At 42.8% G+C, this 22,641-nt stretch overlaps 1 protein-coding gene across 1 annotated transcript; it reads left to right on the forward strand.

The window, feature by feature from the left end:
* Positions 1–2,819: 2,819 nt before the first annotated feature.
* LOC143960470 (rho crystallin-like) lies at positions 2,820–21,851 on the forward strand. The gene is made up of 9 exons (XM_077469112.1): positions 2,820–2,978; positions 3,791–3,958; positions 5,325–5,441; positions 6,076–6,153; positions 7,798–7,920; positions 12,987–13,096; positions 14,476–14,641; positions 15,502–15,584; positions 21,624–21,851. The coding sequence occupies exons 1-9, from the start codon at positions 2,892–2,894 to the stop codon at positions 21,664–21,666; spliced, it is 975 nt and encodes a 324-aa protein (XP_077325238.1). The 5' UTR covers positions 2,820–2,891; the 3' UTR covers positions 21,667–21,851.
* Positions 21,852–22,641: the final 790 nt, after the last annotated feature.

Genomic DNA, 22,641 nt, shown 5'->3' on the forward strand with positions numbered 1-22,641 from the left:
CTAACTATTCTGAGCCTGGGTGACAGAGGATGAGGAGGATGAGGATGGCTTAGTTATCGACTCTACCAACTCTTCTGCATGTTGTGGATCAACATGGCCAGCTGCCGAAAAAAAGGACAAGCGTACCCCACGGCCACGTGCTGAGGATGCACCATGTCCAAGACCAGCACTGTTGGCTGTAGACACAGAGCCTGCTTGCCCTCTTTTAGTGGCCTGTGAGCATCTGCCTTTCCTTGGTGGCCTTCCAGACATGCTGTAAAATGTTACTAGCAAAACACCGCCTAAGGTTTACTAGAAAAACTACACCAGGAATGGCCTGCAGTCAGATATAGGCTTGGCTCGACTAGAATGCAGTGGATATATATATGTAGGAGACTGTATATATATTTTATGCACTGCAGATTACTGAATCTCCTGCCTGCCTGCCTGAAAGTATATTTGAAAACCTACACCAGGAATGGCCTGTAGTCAAATATAGGCTTGGCTAGACTGGAATGCAGTGGATATATATATGTAAGAGACTGTATATATATTTAATGATGTATAAAACTTAGGGGATTTGCGCCTCCCACTCACTACTACACCCACTCCCTTCTAAATAACTTATACTAAATAGTGACTGTATCACCGTAATGTCCTAAAATTATACACAGAACAATGATTTTATGACGATATATATGTCTGCAAAAGCAGTGTCCTTGTACAATGGTTGATGCGACCCCTCCAACCGTGCTGTCTTAATCACCATTCATCTTCTAATGAAAAAAGGCAACGTGTGTCCACTAAGAAAACCAAATCTGTGCCACCGTCACCAAGCAGAATGGCCACTCACCAGACATCACCAACCAGTAAACCTTCGGTTCATTCAACGGATTACCAATCCTTAATGCACTTCTCCCGTTAGCTATTCCTCAGTGTCCGTATATTCATACAAAATTAGATAGAACCAATATAGTGTAAAACCGTGGGATTGGGATGTATAGGGCCCTGCAATTGGTGTCAGTGGAAAGAATAGTGTCTCATCATTAGTATTAGTGGGAAGAATAGTGCCCCATTGTTGGGGTCAGTTGTAGGAATAATATGCTATTGTTGGTATCATTGACAGGAACCAGGGCTCGAGTCCTGCGGGAACATGTGGCAATGGCGTCCCTGCACTTTTTTCACAGCAGGAACGCTGTTCCCTTTGTAGGACTAGAGCCGCCCGAGCTGATCCTTCACTAAGCGGCGATGCACAGCATCGCCACATAGTGAAGCACTGCATCCTCCCCTCCCTCGGTCCTCCTCCTCCAGCAGCCGCGGCTATACTATAGAGGACCGCGTCTGCCAATCTGCAGTGCTAGATCCCCACTGCAATACTGTCATTGGCTGCTAGAACCACCATTGTCCTAACAACCAATTACATCACCTGTGCTCCCCGCCCTCATCAGCAAGTTCCTCCGCCTGGCTTTTGTCCCCCTGCAACATGCTCCTTCGTCAAGGACTTATCCAGGTACACATTTTTCTACTTTGTGATGTTTCAGTCACAACTCTAATGGGGATCTCTGGGGACACTCTGATGGGGGGGGCTCTCTGATGGGGATACCTGCTCTCTGATGGGGGGCACTCTGATGGGAACACCTGCTCTCTGGTGGAAGGAATAGTCCCCCATCATTGATGTCAGTGGGAGGAATCGAATGAGGGAAAGATCATCACCCATTGTGGTGATTATTCTGTTAGTTTGACAAGTCAACTTATTTTGTTTTTGTAAACTGGCACTTTACAATAAATGTTGCACTGTATTTTTTGTAAAATATATATGCATATGAGCGCATAATTTGTGGATCTTGGGTGGGAGTTCCCACACTTTTTTTCCCCAGGACTTGACCCCTGACAGGAACTATGTCCCATTGTTGGTTAGGAAGGAATAGTGCCTTGCATTAGTGATGTGAAAAATTATGCAGTCCCTTTAACACCCCTTTCACACCAGGGCGTTTTGCAGGCGCTATAGCGTTAGAAATAGCGCCTGCAATCCGCCCTAAAGAAGCTGCACCATTATGTGTAGTGTGAAAGCCCCGAGGGCTTTCACACTACAGCGGTGCGCTGGCAGGACGTCAGAAAAAAATCCTGCCAGCAGCTTCTTTGGAGCGGTGAAGGAGCGGTGTGTTTACCGCTCCTCCACCGCTGCTCCCCATTGAAATCAATGGGGCAGCGCTGTATCACCGCCGGCAAAACGCAGCTATTGCGGCGTATTGCCGGCGGTTTTAACCCTTTCGCAGCCGCTAGCGGTGGGTAAAAGCGCCCCGCTAGCGGCGGAAATGCGCCGCAAATCCGCCACAAATCCAGCGGTAAAACGCTGCTAAAAATAGCGGTGTTTTACCGCCGACGCAATGGGCGGTGTGGTGTGAAAGGGGTCTTAAAGTAGTTTAGACTGAGGCAACAGTTTGGGCTGTACAATGTTGAAGCAGTACAATGATGAGGGTGTACAATGGTTTGCTCAAGCACTTTTCACACATGGGACTGGCTCTTTAGACTTCTTGACTTTGGTGGGTAGACTCCCTCCTCCACTAATGATCACATTGCATCACGCTGCTGTCTCTAAGTCAATGAGGAGGCAAAGAGCTGGTAGAGCAGCTGATCTTGTGCAAATCACTGGATCAAAATCGGGCTTAGGTAAGTATTGGGGTGGCTGGAAGAGGGAGCTGAATACTAAAGGTTCTTTACCTTCATGCATAAAACCTATCAACCTTTAGAACAACTTTAAGGTTAATTTCCTCTATTTATTTTACAGTCTCGGACAGGGTTGAGCTTGTCAGTTGTAGCCACACCCTCACGTGTTATCTAATAATGTATGAAGCAATGGCTATATAGGAAGGTGAAGATACACAACCTTTTACACTCCCTGGCAAAGCAGCATGGCTCTCACTAAGGACACCCGTCTTCCCCTTAATGATGGCAACGCCATACCGATCCTAGGACTGGGCACCTATGCCTCTCCTGATGTAAGTAGTAAAATATTGTGTTATCTTTTATTATTATAATACTTAGACTATTTGTGCAAGTGAAAACTACGGCTGTAAGTGCTTCTTCACTCTGCAGAAGGATAATACGGCAGCAACAAAGGAACAAACAAAGGTCCTTGTGATATCATATTTAGTTGCCGTGCAAAATTGTATTACCAGTATAGATATAACTGTGAAGCTGTTAGTACAAAGTCTATTTGACTGTATATCTATTTTTCTGACTTCAACTGGGCTCTAAGAATGCCATTCATGATAAGGTAGACTGTATGCAGCAGGTCAAATGAAGGATGAATATGTGAGATAGGTGCATGTTCTTTTCTACAGGTAAATCTCTATGAAAAAGGCACTTTGTTGAGACAAATGGCTTAAATGCAATTGTAAAACTTTAAAAGCATTGTTCTATTAAATATTGTACCTAGAAAACAGACACATCAAGTAATAGAAATCTGTTTTGAAACAGCTACAGTGACCACTGGCTTCCTTCTTTTACTGTGCAAGCAGTTACTTTAGATGCAATGGGGTTCATTTACTAAAACTAGAGAATGCAAAATCTGATGCAGCTGTACATGGTAGCCAATCAGTTTCCTAATTAAACGTTGAAAAAAAAAAAAAGAAAACCTGGAAGCTGATTGGTTTCTATGCAGAGCTTCACCAGATTTTGCACCCTCCAGTTTACGTAAATCAACCCCACTGTTGTGTCATGCACCTCTGTGGTGCTCCTAATTCCAGCAGCCAGTGCAGGCACTTATCCTCTAAGGCTTATTTAACATTTTCTTTCTTTTGCCTTTTAGGTGCCTAAGAGCATTGGTGAGGAAGCCACAAAAGTTGCCATTGAACTTGGCTACCGACACATTGACTGTGCCTACATCTATGGCAATGAGGTCCAGATTGGAAGCGCCATTCGTGCAAAGATTGCTGATGGTACAGTCAAGAGGGAGGACATCTTCTACACAGGAAAGGTTTGCACTCTTATGAAAATCATGTTGCATTTTTTCCTCACCCACAAGGCTTCAGGGTTAATTTACTAAAGGCAAAAAAGGTGCTCACTTTGCAAGGGAATGGGACTTTTCCTGAGCTAAGTGAATGTGGTAAATATTCAATTTGCAAGGAATACCCAACAGTGTTGCCAACCCCCCCCCCCCAGGTGAAATTTACTGGCAAGACGCCAAAATTTACAAAACAGCACTAATTTTTCACTAGCACTGCAAAAAAAGTACCTAAAATTTCGGTGCAACTATCCGGTTAATATAACCCAGCCAGCACAGAGTTCCCCCTTACATTGCAAATGAGAATACTGTGGACCCTGATGTAAAGCACAGTGCCACAGATCATGATCTAAGGGGAACCCTGATGTAAGCGGGGCTCTGCGCTCCCCCTTACATCCGAGTTCCCACTTACATCCGGGTCTGCAGCATTGTCCTTTACATCAGGATCCGCAGAGTTCTCCCTTGCTCTATAAGAGGAAATCCTGCAGACTCTGATGTAAAGGGGAACAATGGGAACGCTAATAAGGGAGGGAGACTGGTGACCTGCGATTACCTTCCGCAGAGTACTATGGAATAGAGGACACACCTGACCAATCAATTTAATTTGTATCCGACAGGCCCCTGTTCTACATAGCTGATGGGAGATCTAAAGGAGATTGTTCAATCAAATTGTATGGGGAGTAGGTGGAAGATAGTACTGTAATGAGGGAGGTGTGGTCAAGAGTGGTGAACACACCCTATCACGCCCTCTTCTGTGATGCAACAAGGAAGTGAAGGCTTCTGGGAGATGACATAACAGGAAGTGAATGCTGATACAAGCTACAGGACGTGATGGAATCTGAAAATCCGTTCAAAAAACAAATAAATTTACAAGATTCTGAATATCCTGTGGGTGAGATAAGTGATAGATAACCACATTGGGATAGCTGGGCCAGGAATGGCATTGGAAAACGCTTCTATTTATTAAGAAAAGTTCAATTTTGCTTGAAAAGGGGAACTTATCCTTTAAATTACTCCTGTAACAAATCTTGTTTTTTTTTTTGTTCCAAAAACTACTAACCCTACCACTAACCATAATTGCCATGGGATTGCCATGTCAGAACAAATTATAAGACTTAATTATAAGAACTTAATTATAAGACTTTGTTTATCACCAAAGCCACATCAAAATTAACTCCTGCTAATTGGATAGAGGTGATGATGTTGGTTTTAGGAAGTACAGGGAGCTGAATTCTTCTTTAAAACATAACCAACCATCTAACATCCCTTTGCCTAAGTCAGAAATGAACCTTCAACCTTCAATTTGTCTTGGTTAATTAATGTAATTTTTCCTTCCAAGCTCTGGCCCACATTCTTTTCCCCTGACCTTGTACGCAAAGGTCTGGAGAAGTCACTGAGTGATGTTGGATTGGAATATCTGGATCTCTTCATTATGCACTGGCCTTTCTCCCTCAAGGTAGGTGGTATTTACAGATGCTCATATTTTTCTGCATGTACATTTTCACATTGCTTTATCCTGTGTGAGTAGGTCAGATTACCCTTTGTGCAAATAGATTTGGATAGAGTATGAAAGGATTAAAACGCTTGCCAATTTATTTTTGTTGTATGTGCCTAGTTGAGAAGTATTCATTCATTTCCTGTCCCAGAGATGCAATAGTTTGTCGGAGGAAATCTCTACAAAGTAATTCCTTTTTTGAAAGGTGTCACCAACACAGGTGTCCCTACTGAAGGATTACCCTTATATCTTCTATTGACAACTCAAAATTTTTGAGCCTAAAACCTTGAATTTACCATCATTTTCTGTTTCAGTGACAATTGTCACCAGGACAAACAGGCACACAGGTAGCAATAAAAAACAATTGCTTAGCGTTTGCAATATTAAATTAATGTCAGTAAATTGGAGTTAAAAAGAGACTTTAATGAGAACAATTGGCATTGCTCAATAACCAACAATTAAAATAACATTTTAGGTTTGAACTGACATTTGGCATCAGAAAGTTTAAACCAATTTAATGTCTGTGCATCAGACAGACTGTTTTTATTTATATGCAACATGGAGTCAGTGAGTGACATCTTTACTTCGTGTGTAGCATGCAGGAGCAGAAAAACCCGCCAACTCTGACAAACCTTTTGAATACGATGATGTGGACTTTTGCTCTACATGGGAGGTAAGTCACACGTTTTCAAGAAATATTGACATTTTCTTACAGAGGAAAACTACACAAATCATAAGTAGTTTAGCAAATTATACTGCTTGTTGTGAACTTAAGACAGGCACTCTTTTTCGATAAGAGACACCATCATATTTATAGAGTGGGTGCCAATAGGAAGACAAGATTAACAGGTAAGGAACCGCATGCCCTATTGATACCTTCAAAATGTGAGTTTTTCTTTATATGCTTATTCATTAAAGTGCTGTTCGTGACAATATTACGCTATGTCGGGTTTTTATCTTTATGGTTACATGCACAATACCATTACTCCATCTCTCACTGGATACTAATGAGATTTTCGCCTAATTGATGCGGCGGTGTAAGTGGAGTTTGTTGATTTCCTACACCTACTGAATTCCATATATATAAGCCTACAAGACTTGGGGGGCTTATGCCTAGCTAAGTCCAATTCTTCCGGTAAGCCTCCCCCATTCTCACGGTGGTGGTGGTGATGCATGCATGAAGAGTACACCTTTGAAAGTTTTTTTTCTTCTGCAAATTTAATATTGGATTTCACAGTTTGGGACTTATTTAGCACCTGCACATCCTCTGAGAATAACTTGTGAAGGACTATTTATTTATTTATTTTTCACTTATATTTATTTTTATGTTCACTTGTATTTCATTTTATTCAATAGCTTGAACTTGGTTTCACATCCAAACACCACCAGGGAATATGTTTCCCATTTATATGGTTTAAGATTTATATGGTGACACGTATAATTCTATTTTTGATTTGGTCATAGCGCTACACATATATTTTTTCCAATCTCATCATGTAAAAAAAAAAAAAAAACACAACATGCTATTATTTTGTACGGGGCTACAATTCTTCAGGAGAATATGAGAAATATAGCACAACTGAGAGAACAAAGGTTACTTGTTCCAACACAATCTGTCAGTGAATGTGATCCATTTACTATATAATTACTAGGTGTGGGATAAGCCAGAGATACAGGTATATGAATCTAAAAGTCAGGGATGGAGCCACTGTGTGCATAAAAATGCTTGTGTTCCCAAAGTGACTATTTCTTTTTGCCATTCTGTTTTTAACCTGACTGGTTACTGCAAGTAACATAGTCTTTCTTTCTTTCAGGTGCTTTGATACGGCGTAAGCCCCGTGCACACGGCCAGTTTAAAAAAAAAGCCATTAGCTGATCAGAGTGTTCTTGCAGGAGGGGCCGTCCCCCTCTCAGAACACAACAGATCGCTATACTAACTTTGCATAGTTAGTACAGTGGCTCCGCCTTGAGCTAACAGTTTATTTTTCAATCAACCCACTGGCTTAAAACGAAACAAAAAACTCATACCAGGCTTAAGACATTGTCTATTCTATGTCCACTGTTACCTTTGTTCCTAGGCCATCCATCCAGTGATATTTTATAAATTTGGTGTGACACAATAAGGTTGATTTACTAAAACTGGAGAGTGCAAAACCTGGTGCAGCTGTGCATGGTAATCAATCAGCTTCTAACTTCAGCTTGCTCAATTAAGCTTTTACAATAAAACCTGGAAGCAGATTGGTTTCTGTGAAGAGCTGCACCGGATTTGGCATTCTCCAGTTTTAGTAAATCAAGCCCTGTATTCTTCTCATTTCAGGCTCTAGAGGCGTGCAAAGATGCTGGTTTGGTGAAATCCATTGGCGTATCAAACTTTAACTGCAGGCAGCTAGAGCGTCTCCTGAACAAACCAGGGTTGAAGTACAAGCCGGTCTGCAACCAGGTACTAAGCAGAAGCAGATTTAGAAAGACATAACTAAATTAAATTCATGTTAGTGTTGAGGCTTAGGACGTTTTTATGTGGAGGTGTGAATACATCCTTATGTTGTAACACTGCAGGGCTTCCCTATTTGCCACTAGACTCCCATTGTTCTGTCAAGAAGTCCTTAAAGTGAATTCAAGTATTCACATATTTATATCAGTCTCTGTAGCTGTGGTACTCTAAACTGCTTAGTCCTTCTTTTAGCAGCTCAGCCCCCCCCCCCCCCTTCTCAGTTGTGAGTTAACAGCTCAGCTCCCCCTGCTCTCCCGCCAGCAGTGACATCAGATAAGCTTCTGCTGCTCCCTCCTCCCAGCAGTGACTCTCAGAAGCTCAGCTATCCCTGCTTTTCCTCACTCAAGTGACTTACCAGCTTATAGTTCCCTCCTTCGCCCTCCCAACAGGGACTCAGTAACTCTCTCTGCTCCCTCCTCAATCCCCCCTCCCCCCAACCCAGCCAATGACTTGGTAGCTCTGCTATCCTTGCTCCCCTAATCCCAAATCTCCTGCTCTGTGGTTACTTTAGAGATTAGAAGGCCACTATGTTCTTAAATGTTGTTCTTCACTACTAGTAACCACAATAATTACAATTATTATTACTTCACAAGCCAGTTTGTAAACTTACCTACATAAAGTGTATGGACTGACATTTTTACAATAAAATGATTTAGCACATAATCATGAAATATGCAATACAGGTTAGAGACAATTATTAAGTATTGCTTTATTCATCAACATTACACAACAAGTTCCATGGCAGTTCAAGCATTTACAGTATATACAGCTACAGTATGTCAGATACCTGTCATTTACTGCTGTTTGCACTTATGTTGGGGCTAATAAATAAGCTAGCTCTGTGTCTAGAGTCCAGTTTAATAATTAACACCTTAATATGTAAATATATATATAGTGGGTGTGTGTGTGTGTGTTTTTGGAGTGAAATACTTTGGTGCTAAGAGGAAATCACACAGTCATCTTAAAGCAATACACAGAGATTTCTCCAGATTCTTGGAATCTTTTGATGAGATGATGTACTGTATATGCTGATATATTTAATGTATTTGCAATTTTACATCGAGTAACACTATTCTGTAATGATTCGACAATTTATAGACTCAGCTTTACACAGATTAGTGCTCCTCTGCCCCTCTTTATTCTTGAGACACTCTGAATCTCTAATGCCACGTACACACGATCACACTTTGCAGCGGAGGTCAAGTGGACCTGCCCACACACGACCGGACTTTTCCGGTGGACAATCCGCCTTACTATGGCAGGGGTCGGCCGGACTTTTGAAATGAACGGACTTTCCCACATACGGAGTAAAGTCCTTCATTTTGAACGTGGCTTCAGGTAGATGGGACTAGCGCAGGAAGTCAATGTCGCCGCCTCCATCGGCGAGATTGACACCTCGCGAGCCCCGTCACCGAGTATGGATTTAAAGGGGAACCCCTACGCCGAAAAAACGTATGTTGTGTGGGCAAGCCCGTTCATTTCAAAAGTCCGGCAGACTAGCACACAGGCGGGCGGATTGTCCGCCGGACTGCCGAGTCCAGCAGACAATTTTGGGTCAAGACTTCTTTCTAATGCCTCGTACACACGATCAAACAATCCGGTGAAAAAGTCAAGACAATCCCCCCGTGTGTAGGCTCCAGCGGACTTTCTTTACCCAAAAGTCAGACGGACTAAGAAAGTAGTTTTGCACTCCAATCTGTCCGCCGGACTCGCATTTCGGGGGACAATCCGGCCGTGTGTGTGCCAGTCCGCCGTACTTTTGTAATGAACGGACTTTTCCCGCCCGGAGAAAAGTCCGCTCATTTTGAGCGCGTCTCCAGGTAGCCGGGGCCAGCGAAGGAGGCGTCGCTGGCCCCGTCACCAGGTGTGGACTTAAAGGGGAATCCCTACGCCGAAAAATGGGCGTGGGGGTCCCCCCCTAGGTCCACATCAGACCCTTATCTGAGCACGCTGCCCAGCCGACCAGGAAAGGGGGTGGGGACGAGCGAGCGCCCCCCCTGAGCCCTACCAGGCCGCGTGCCCTCAACACGGGGGTGCCTTGGGGAAGGGGGGGCCACGCGGCCCCCCACCCCAAAGCACCTTGTCCCCATGTTGATGAGGACAAGGGCCTCTTCCCGACAACCCTGGCTGTTGGTTGTCGGGGTCTGCGGTGGGGGGCTTATCGGAATCCGGGAGCCCCCTTTAATAAGGGGGCCCCCGGATACCGGCCCCCCACCCTATGTGAATGAGTATGGGGTACAATGTACCCCTACCCATTCACCTGTAAAAAAAAACACAACACACAAGGGTTAAAATAGTTTATTGCACAGCTCCGGGGGTCTTCTGTCCGTCTTCGGGGGTCTTCTCGCCGGACTCCTCCGCTATCTTCTGCTAGCTCTTTTGCTAGCGGAGGAGCCCGGCTTTCTTCTTCGCCGCCGCCCTCTTCATCTGACTTCGGGGGTCTTGTCCCCCTCTTCGGTTCTTCTTGCCGGGCCACCGCGCCTTCTTCTAGCTCTTTTACAGGCGGTGGCCCGGTCTTCTGTCGCCGCTGTCACCATCTCCTGTTCTTCTCTTCTTCTGTTCTTCTCTTCAGATGTTGCCTTGTCGCTGCCTCCGCTCACAATGGCAGGGACGCAGCGTGCGGCGACTTATATAGGGACAGGGTGATGTCCCTGCCCATTATGATGTCACAGTCCCAGCATCCTCTGGGATTGTGACATCATAATGGGCGGGGACATCATCCAGTGATGTCCCTATATAAGTCGCCGCGCACCGCGTCCCCGTCATTGTGAGCGGAGAGAGCGACGAGGCAACATCTGAAGAGAAGAACAGAAGAAGAGAAGAACAGAAGATGGCAACAGCGGCGACAGAAGACCGGGCCACCGTCTGTAAAAGAGCGAGAAGAAGGCGCGGTGGCCTGGCAAGAAGAACCGAAGAGGGGGACAAGACCCCCGAAGAGGGGGACAAGACCCCCAAAGTCGGAAGAAGAGGGCTGCGGCGAAGAAGAAAGCCGGGCTTCTCCGCTAGTAAAAGAGCTAGCAGAAGATAGCGGAGGAGTCCGGCGAGAAGACCCCCGAAGACGGACAGAAGACCCCCGGAGCTGTGCAATAAACTATTTTAACCCTTGTGTGTTGTGTTTTTTTTTACTTTTTTTTACAGGTGAATGGGTAGGGGTACATTGAACCCCATACTCATTCACATAGGGTGGGGGGCCGGTATCCGGGGGCCCCCTTATTAAAGGGGGCTCCCAGATTCCGATAAGCCCCCCTCCCGCAGACCCCGACAACCAATGGCCAGGGTTGTCGGGAAGAGGCCCTTGTCCTCATCAACATGGGGACAAGGTGCTTTGGGGTGGGGGATAAGGGTCTGATGTGGACCTGGGGGGACCCCCACGCCGATTTTTCGGCATAGGGATTCCCCTTTAAGTCCATACCAGGTGACGGGGCCCCGGCTACCTGGAGACGCGCTCAAAATGAGCGGACTTTCCTCCGCGTGTGTGGGCGAGTCCATTCATTTCAAAAGTACGGCGGATAGTCCGGCGGACTTAGTACGCCGTATTAGTCCGCTGAAAAAGTGCCGTGTGTGGGCAAGTAGCCCGTTCAGAAAGTCCGGCGGACAGTCCGGGGGGAAGTCCGCTGGACTAAGTCCGCCGGATAGTCGGCTACGTGTGTACGCGGCATAAGTCTGCTGGACTTTTGGGAACAAAAAGTCCACCGGAGCCCACACTTGGGCAGATTGTCCAGCGGACTCTGGTCCACCGGATAATCCGACCGTGCGTACGTGGTATGAAAGAGGCTCTTTTTTACCAGTCATGTTACTGACCTGTTGCCATTTAACCGAATTAGTTGAAAAATGTTCTTCAAGCTTTTTGTTGCCCTGTCCCAACCTTTTTTGTGTTGCTGCTATCAAATTTCAAAATTACCATATTTTTTTCTTTAAATGGTCAATTTTTTCAGTGTAAAGTGTTTCTAAAGGCTTTCTTTCTTAAAAAACAAAAAAACAAAGCAAAAATAAACATGTCATACTCACCTGCTCTGTGCAGTGATTTTGCACAGAGCAGCCCCAATCCTCTTGGACCCTCCTTCCTGCCGAGTGCCCCCAGAGCAAGCAGCTTGCAAAAGAAGCACCCTGTTGCAAAGCCCCACCCCCTGCCAATGGCTCCCGCTGCTGTCTCAGCCAATCAGGAGTGAGAGTACCTGGAGAACCAAGGCTCTCATGCACATTGCTGGATCGAGATGGGGCTCAGGTGAGTATTAGGGGGGCTGGTGCACAGAGACGATTTTTTTACCTTTGTGCATTCTTCTACCTTCAGCCTTTAGAACCACTTTAAACATTTGATATGTTTTCTATTTTCTATCGTGAATAAAATATGGATTCATGAGATTTTCACATCTTTGCATTCTGTTTTGTATGTAGATTTTACACAGTGTCCTAACTTTTTTGGAATTAGAATATATATTTATATATACACAGACACACACACACATACACACGCATACACTTTATTTTAATTTTGAACAGTCAGCTTTTATCAAAATGAAAGTCACAAACATCTGACAATATATAGTAAAACACTTAGACAAGACAGTACACCTTCACAAACATTGGATGTTTATATCAGATGAAACTGATTTGCATCTGGCATACTATTTTTAAGTTTTCTAGTATAGAAATGAAGCAAATGAATGTTGTTATTTTGTGCAAAAGATGCAACACTTAAAGAAATTGGGGCACTTGTCAAACTACTTAAATGGTTCACTGGGAGCGCCCATTTTCTCAGTTAAGATTATTGGCTTAGTAATTTGGTGGACGCTGTGCTTTATGACTTACATCTTTAAGCTCATAAGATAAAATAATGAATCCATGTCCTTAATGAGTGCTGGAAGAAGTCCAAAAGCTTGGTGAATGAGGATGGTGGTGTGAAAAAGTGTAAAAGATAGCAAATCTATGTTATGGATTACAAAACTATACTAAAGTCTAAAGATAATGCTTGGCTCCAGTTTGATCCAAGTATAACCTTTGCCTATCCCGTGCAGGTAGAGTGTCACATATATTTGGGCCAAAGCAAGCTTCAAGCCTACTGCAAATCCAAGGACATAATTTTGGTGGCATACAGTGTCCTGGGGTCACACAGAGACAAGGACTGGTAAGTAAGATTTGGATCGTGTGACCCGCGCAAGTATCCAGTAGATTTAATGAACTCTGATGTAAATTAGCTATTCTCTGTGTCATCAATGCAATAGAGCTCTGTTTCAGTTGTTACTGCTTAGACCTACAATACTTGAACTATTGTTGCTTCAAAACATATAGGAATTATTGCTAAATGGTTAATAGTAATAGAGTCAGGAAGGGACACAAAATCTGTGTGTTATTGCAGAGATTTTCCCTCACTTCCTTTCCCTATGTTTCCTATGCAAATAATGCGTAAGTAAACCCATCCATTTAACAGTTTCAAAAAAACAATTACATTCCCAGCATGCCGGGAATGCTAACTGTCACGTTAGTTGTGCTCTCAACTAAACTCTCAAACCATCCAATTATTGGTGTCATAACTGATCACATGGGCAGCATCATGGCAGCTTCCTTGGCTAAAGGAGGAGGTTTTACTTCCACTTTAATGGAGGGAGCTGTTGTCACAAGAGGGGAGGGAAAGTTATAAAACATTGCCTGCTATAGTAATATATTCTCACTCAACTAAAAATGTTTTTTTGTCTACATTACCATTGGAAAGATTTCCTATCATCACATCCTGTCATGACAAGGGGTGAGGGGAAATTATCCAATGGGTACACAGACAGAAATAAAAACCCAACAATGCTAACCCTTCCTATCTCCATTAAAATAAAAGATTTAGCTGGAAATGGCTTCAAGCTCTACATGCTATAAAAAGAAGAGATGTGACATAGAAACAGAAAAGTGATGTCAGAAAAAAGACCAAGGGCCCATACAGTGTTTTTTTTTTTATCATTCATGTTTAAAAATAAAAAGATAGTTTTCTTGTATTCATTTTTTAGTCTGGATTTAGATATATGTTTGTCCCAAATCTGTTTGAAGCCACCTACTGTTGAATGACTCACTACCTCTGCTTAGAGTCTTTTCCAAACAGCAACAACCATTTCAGTAAAATAATATTTTATAAGATTTGTTTTTAACTTTCCCCTTGTTAGTTGGAGGTCATGTCCATGTGTTCTTGATCCTGGTTTCATATTAAAAATCCTGCCCCCTTTAACCTTATTCACCCCTTTGATGTATTGCTGTCTGTGACCAATAGATTTAGGGAAAACGCATGGGACAGATTGACTAGAAATATATACGGACCAGAAATACAAAGATAGGTTGCTCTCTTCCTAGACAAAAAATGGTATAGATTGTATTTTGATTTTCGGATCATTTCAGGGCTCTGTAAAGGGGTCCGCAGCTAGGCCCTAGTACCCTTTTTAGCACCATGTTTAGTAAAATATATTCATGCCATTCATATAATTCCAAAGTGATATAATATGCATTTCATACTGATGTCTCCACTAGGGTGGACCTCAGCTTACCAGTCCTGCTTGAAGATCCAGTCTTGGGTGAAGTTGCTGCTAAGTACAATCGCACCCCTGCAGAGGTCGCCATGCGCTTTGTTTTACAAAAGGAAATTGTGGTTTTAGCAAAAAGCTTCAGTGCTGCTCGTCTTAAGCAAAACCTTGGGGTAAATATAACTTCTTAATATATCTTCTTGAATTTTGATCCACTGCCAGGTGATGTACTAATGTAAATTCTGATGCAAAAATGTATGAAAAATCTATTTCTGGATCTCTGAGAGGTAGGAAAGCTGAAACTCACCCTCCACATGTAATCCACAGATCCTGTACTGTTTGTTTCCATTCACTTTACCTATTTGTTTCCCAAACACTGTTTTGCAGCAGCTGGTTGTCAGGAAATGATTAATCCAATATGTATGTATGTCACAATTAGGGAATGGAAAAGATAAGTGTAATTAACAGCTCTACATTTACATTTCACAAATCCAGAGATCAGGTAGTTCTTTGAAAATCAAGTCCCTGAACAAAGATTAGACTTGAAGCAAATTAAATTTTTTTAGTTCAACCTTATTTAGTTAGTTTAATTAATATCAAAGAACAAAGTCAAATGTGAAAAAATAAACCATCCATCAGGCTTTGCAGAAAGTATTAAACCACCACATAACAGGTATGAGGACATATAGTTAAAGAAAAGTGTTTCATAACACATTCAATGAAATAGGTAATACCAAGAGAAAAGAACTGTGAGCAGTCAAAAGATAATGTTTTTTTTTTTAATTCATTTTTTTACCTAGCTATCATCATATGGATGCAACTTTATCTTTATCCACAGAATACTCTTTTTGTTACTCTCAGCATACACAGGCGCTGCTTCCAGAAACACCTATGTCTTTAGTTATGCCATGGAAACAAGTTAAAGTCTTCTGGAGCCTATATAAGCATATGGGAACAAGTTGCACATTGTCAGAAATGTAAGCTTGGCTTTTCAGTCCATATCCTTATAAACAATTCTAATATTTGTTTGCAGGTCTTTGACTTTGAACTAAAACCTGAAGACATGAAAACACTTGAGAGCCTAGACAAAAATCTGCATTATGGTCCTTTCAAAGAGTAAGTCAAAGTTTCTAAATTGTGCATAACTAGTATATAAGGAAAGGATGGCAGTACCTTTCTTGTACAAAATACATTATTAAAAGAATATTTTGCACCTTCAATATACAAGATTGCATTAGAGCATTAAAACAATTTTCCAAAAACATCCATAATCAATTCATGTGAGTTTGAAAGATATAAATCAGCATACCCACACTTTATTGTCTTTCAGGTATATACATTCATAAGAATTATGATTAGTAAAGAATGTCATATATACAGTGCCATGAAAAAGTATTCACACCCCTTGAAATTTTCCACATTTTGTCATGTTACAACCAAAAATTTAAATGTATTTTAATGGGATTTTATGTGATAGACCAACACAAAGTGGCACATAATTGTGAAGTGGAAGGCAAATAATAAGGCCTCATGTACACTGGACGTTTTTGGACGTTTTTACAGCAGCTGTTCTTGGCAGTAGACGTTTTTTCTACAGTCATTAAACTCTCCATCATTTTATCCTATGTGTTCATGCACACATAGGCTGTTATCAGCAGTTTTGGGCAGTGGCGTTTTTGAGCAGTAAAAAAAAAAAAAAAAAAAAAAAACTAGTGGGTTCTGAGAGACGTTTTTCAGCTGTAAAAATGCTGTAGCGCTGATAAACGTCGATAAACGCTCAAAACCAGTGTTTATCTAAATGTTTTTGATCCATTGAATAAAAAATATTTTTTTCTTAAAAACCAAAAAAAAACAAAAACGCTAATAAACACTAAAAACCGCTATTGTAAAAACTTTGAAATAAACTGAAAAAAGATGGAAAACTCACTGCAAAGCTACTGACATTTTTATAACGTTATTTTAACATCCAGTATGCATGAGCCCTTAATGGTATTCCACATTTTTCACAAATAAATATCTGAAAAGTTTGGCATGCATTTGTATTCAGCCCCTCTGAGTCAATACTTTGTAGAACCACCTTTCGCTACAATTACAGCTGCAAGTCTTCTTTTTGGGTATGTCTCTATCAGCTTTGCACATCTAGAAAGTGAGATTTTTGCCCATTCTTCTTTGCAAAATAGCTCAAGCTCTGTCCGATTGGATGGAGAGCTGGGCTTTGACTGGGCCATTCTAACACATGAATATGCTCTGTTCTAATCCATTCCATTGTAGCTCTGGCTGTATGTTTAGGGTCTTTGTCTTGCTAGAAGGTGAACCTCCGCCCAGTCTCATGTATTTTGCAGACTCTTTGCAGACAGGGTTTCTTCTTACATTGCCCTGTATTTGACATCTTACATTGCCCTGTATATCCATCTTCCCATCAACTCTGACCAGCTTCCCTGTCCCTGCTGAAGAAAAGCATCCTCATAACATGATGCTGCCACCACCATGTTTCACAGTGGGGATGATGTGTTCAGGGGGATGTGCACTGTTAGTTTTCTGGCATAAACAGCGTTTTGATTTTAAGCCAAAAAGTAAAATTTTGGTCTCATCTGACCCGAGCACCTTCTTCCACATGTTTACTGTGTCCCCCACATGGCTTCTCGCAAGCTGCACACTGGACTTCCAATGTTTTTTTTCAACAATGGCTTTCTTCTTGCACTCTTCCATAAAGGCCAGATTTGTGGCGTGCATGACTAATAGTTGTCCTGTGGACAGATTCTCCTACCTGAGCTGTGGATCTCTGCAGCGCCTCCAGAATTACCAGGGGCCTCTTGGCTGCTTCTCTGATTAATGCTCTCTTTGCCCAGCCTGTCAGTTTAGGTGGACAGCCATGTCTTCGTAGGTTTGCAGTTGTGCCATACTCTTTCCTTTTTCAGGTTTGGACAATGCTCCATGAGATGTTCAAAGCTTGGGATATTTTTTAAAAACCTAACCCTACTTTAAGCTTCTCCACAACCTTATCCCTGACCTGTCTGGTGTGTTCCTTGGCCTTCATTATGCTGTTTGTTCATTAAGGTTCTCTAAGAAACCTCTGAACGCTTCAAAGAATAGCTGTATTTATACTGAGATTAAATTACGCACAGGTGGACTCTATTTACTAATTAGGTGACTTCTGAAGGCAATTGGTTCCACTAGATTTTAGTTAGGGGTATCAGAGTAAAGGGGGCTGAATACAAATGCATGCCACATTTTTCAGATATTTATTTGTAAAAAATGTGGAAAACCATTTATCATTTTCCTCCCACTTCACAATTATTTGCCACTTTGTGTTGGTCTATCACATAAAATCTCAATAACATACATTTACGTTTTTGGTTGTACCATGTCAAAATGGAGAAAATTGCAAGGGATATGAATACTTTTTCAAGGCACTATAGCTAAAGCGAACCCATATGCATCAATGCCATAGATCATCAAGCATCATCAAATAATAAGCATATATTAGCAAGGAAGACATGTCATACAAGCAACAACCTTAGATAATGCTACTGTAAAGAAGTCTATATACTGAGAACAATAACCAAATTTTCGACACGAGTCGCATTAGACCCAGAGATGATGGGGTAAAAGACCTCTTTTATTTTTCTTAGCATGGTCTGGAATTCACTGTCACTTTGCATTCTATATTACTTAGTTGTGCATGGTAGCCAATCAGCTTCTAACTTCAGCTTACCGTATATACTCGAGTATAGGCCGACCCGAATATAAGCCGAGGCCCCCAATTTACCCCCAAAAAACGGGAAAACTTATTGACTCGTGTATAAGCCGAGGGTGAGACATGGCTGTCCATCCCTGTGTGTGTGTCCATCCATCCATCCCTGTGTGTGTGTATCCATCCATCCATCCATCCGTGTGTGTGTGTGTGTGTGTGTGTGTGTGTGTGTCCATCCATCCATCCATCCATCCCTGTGTGTGTGTGTGTGTGTGTGTCCATCCATCCATCCATCCATCCCTGTGTGTGTGTGTGTGTCCATCCATCCATCCATCCCTGTGTGTGTGTGTGTGTGTGTGTCCATCCATCCATCCATCCATCCCTGTGTGTGTGTGTGTGTGTGTGTGTCCATCCATCCATCCATCCCTGTGTGTGTGTGTCCATCCCTGTTTGTGTGTCCGTGCAGCCTTGTGTGTGTGTCCAGCCTACCTGTGTCCCGAGCCTCCGTCCCGAGCCTCCTCCGTCCCGAGCCGTCGTCCCGAGCCTCCTCCGTCCCGAGCCGTCGTCCCGAGCCGTCGTCCCGTGCCTCCTCCGTCCCGTGTCGTGCCGATGGATCGCCGCTCCAGGATCGCCGCTCTTCTCTACAATTCAAAAGCCGCGCCTCCGCCTCTGCCTGTGATAGGCGGAACACTCAATTTCCCAGCAGCCTGTGTTCCGCCTATCACGGACATCCTCTCATACTCGTCCGTAGTACGAGGATGAGCGGATGTCCGTGATAGGTGGAACACTGACTGCTGGGAAATTCAGTGTTCCGCCTATCACAGGCGGAGGCGGAGACGGAGGCGCGGCTTTTGAATTTTAGAATGGCCGCTGTCTGTCTGCTCGATACGCTGATCGAGCAGTCAGACAGCGGTGACTCGAGTATAAGCCGAGGGGGCACTTTCAGCCTCAAAAAAGAGGCTGAAAATCTCGGCTTATACTCGAGTATATACGGTATTTGATTAAGCTTTGACAAAAAGAAATGGAAGCTGAGCTACACTAGATTTTGCACTCGCCAGTTTTAGTAAATAAACCCCAGTATGCCTATCACTTTCTAATAGAAGGCAACTTCAGTTTACCACTTTCCTACTGGGCACTTTCACCCCCTCCTGCCCTGGCTGATTATTAGCTTTCAGCGCTGTTGCGATTTGAATGACAATTGTATAGTCATGCAACGCTGTACCCAAACAAAATTTTGTAACTTTTTTTAGACAAATAGAGCTTTCTTTTGGTGGTATTTAGTCACCACTGGGTGTTTTATTTTTTGCTAAAAAAAAAAAAAAAGACTGAAATTTAGAAAAAAAAAAGTTTCTGTAAATTTTTTTTGTAAATAAGTAATTTTTCTCCTTCACTGATGTACACTGATGAGGCTGCACTGATAGGATGCACTGATGGGCACTGATGAGGCGGCACTAATGAGACGACTGATGAGGAGTCACTAATATGCAGCACTGATGGGCACTCATAGGAGCCACTGATATGCAGCACTCATGAGCACTCCTAAACACCGATGGACACTGATAGGCGGCACTTATGGGCACTGATAGGCAGCATTTATGGGCACTGATAGGGGACATGGATAGGCGGCACTGATGGACACTGATTGGTGGCACTGATGGGCACTGATTGGCATCACTGATGATCATTGACTGGCATCACTGCTGGGCACTGTTGGGGCTGCACTGAAGATCAGTGCCCTGATTGTCTGTGCAGATCTCCCCCACAAGCAAATTCCACTGCTCGGTTCTCCTTACACACTGTCAGCGTGAGGACAGGCATGCTGATACCCATCATTTCCATAATTACATGTTCAGCTGTGATTGGACACAGCTGATCACATGGATAAAGAGCCTTGTCATCGGCTCTTTACCGGGATCGGTGATATGCTGTGTCCCAGGAACTGAGTGCACCACCGATCGCCACACGTTGCCCACGGGCGAGCATGCATTGCGAGAGTGGGAGGACGTCATATGATATCCTCACAGAACGAGAGTGCCACCCTCCACCTGTAATTTGACAGTACGGCAGGCAGAAAACAGTTAAAGACCAGCTGTCACTAAATGCAGGTTAAGCCCCAGAAGATTTGGCTGCTCAATGACCAGGCCATTTTTTTGCGATATGGCACTTCGTCAATTTAACTGACAATTGTGCAATCGCACGGTGCTGTACCCAAACACAATTTATGCCCTTTTTTCCCCACAAATAGAGCTTTATTTTGGTGGTATTTGATTATCTCTGCGGTTTTTATCTTTTGCACTATAAACAAAAAGAGTGACAATTTTGAAAAAAAAACACAATATTTTGTACTTTTTGCTATAATAAATACCCTTTAAAAAAAAAAAGCTATTTTTTTTCCTCAATTTAGGCCGATATGTATTCTTATACATATTTTTGGTAATAAAAATCCCAGTAATTGTATATTGATTGATTGGTGGAGAAGTTACAAAATAGGGGATAGATTTAAGGCATTTTTATTATTATTATTTTTTTACTATTACTATTTACTATTAAAGCGATCTGCGATTTTTATTGGGACTGCGACATTATGGCGGACACATTGGACACTTTTGACACATTTTTGGGACCATTGACAGTTATACAGCGATCAGTGCTATAAAAATGCGCTGATTACTGTGTAAATGTTGCTGGCAGGGAAGGGGTTAACACTAGGGGGTAATCAAGGGGTTAACTGTGTTCTCTAGTGTGTGTTCTAACTGTGGGGGTAGGGGCAGACTTTAGGAGATGACAAATCACTGTTCCTAGCTAGTAGGAACCCACAATTTGTCTCTCCTCGGCCCACAGAACAGGGATTTGTGTGTTTACACACACGTCCCTGTTCTGGCTCTCGTGCCCGCAATTGCGCATGGCCAGCAGTCATCGCGACCGGCAGTCACGCGCATCGGCACCCCCGCAGTGCAGAGAGTGTGCACGCGCCTGCTATCCTGCTTAAAGGGGCATATCTACAGCTACGATGGCTCACGGGATCGCACCGACCTCAATATAATGACGGTGGCTGGTCGGCAAGAGGTTAAAGTTCATTTTTTAAATACTTACTCGCAGTGTCACTTACTATAAAACTTGCTATTTAAGGAGAACAATCCCCTCCCTCTTAACCCTCTGCTTATCTGGAAGTATCTATTTACTGTTTGTGCTGGCCCAGCTCCTCCACCCCACACCTCCCTACATAACCTTTTATGTAGCCTCTGTCTATTCAGTGACAGCTCTGAGTTTGCTGGGGCTGCTGACATTGCATTCAAAATAGTAGCATCCAGCTACAGTCATCAGGGTTTTTGGTGTCTACATAAGGGAGGCGTTTACAGGTTAATACCATGCATAAAATACATTAAATGTCCTTTAATGATAGTATCCTGTTGAAGGGCTATAGGTTCCATTTTACATTTTAATGTCATTACTTTCTCTAGGATGAAACAGCACCCAGAATACCCCTTTGACGATGAGTACTGAAGATGAATCTAAACCAGTCTCCAAGAAGACATCGATTGTATTTGTCGCATTCTGTTACTACAGAGAAAACATTTTGTACACTGTCAGTATTTAAAAAGCGTTAATGATTGAATGGGGAAATTATCATTTGTGGCATCTTGCCTAAAGCATAACATCCAATAAATGTGATGCTGAATATAAAAAAATGGGCATGGAATTTTATCAATATGTCAGTTTCTGGACTTGAAGTGGATCTTTTAATAACATTTAAGTCCACTTTTAATAATTGTAAAGATGGGGACTGTGCGTGGGATGGGTCAGTCTGCTGCAGGTAGAAGGAAGCATTTCCCTAGTCTGCTCCCTATCAGACTGCAATATTGTAACTTTGTAGCAAGCCACGAAGCAAAAGGCTGATCTGTGTGAGCTGAAATGTTGTTCCATCTCCTGCGCACAAGTTTCGTGGACTATGGTCTATAAGCACGTGCAGAGGCGTAACTAGAAATCACATGCCATTGAACAGCAGATTACCACACCCATGTGGCACAGTACCCAGGCAACAGCTTATTTTAATTTGGGACAACAAAGTATGCAGTATATTGTATGTAGCCCCTGAAGGACACACATTGCTGACCTCCATGCCTTCTAACCAATTTCTGTTCTGATTAAACTTATGTGTAAATACAAGACAAATATGGGAGAAATAAGACAGCAATGATGAACAGTGGCCCTAATGGTAGTTTGATTAAGTTTATTCTTAAGGTCTCAGGAACATCTGCACCCTTGAACCTGGCATTGCTCCCCCTCTTTGTGCCGAAATGATCCTAATGAAAAAATATAGCAAATAGTTGGGACAGCAGGCCACACATTGCCCCTCAACCAAGTTCCTCAGATACCATTCTGTAACTTAAATAAAAAACCCACACACATACTGTATTTTGGCAAAAATTGGCCACGGTATCTTTATTGATTTAACATAATCACTCATAAACATATTAA

Source organism: Lithobates pipiens, unplaced genomic scaffold (genome assembly GCF_037356315.1).
Source record: "Lithobates pipiens isolate NorthernLeopardFrog02 unplaced genomic scaffold, aLitPip1_a1.2 Scaffold_8, whole genome shotgun sequence".
Classification (NCBI taxonomy): Eukaryota; Metazoa; Chordata; class Amphibia; order Anura; family Ranidae; genus Lithobates; species Lithobates pipiens.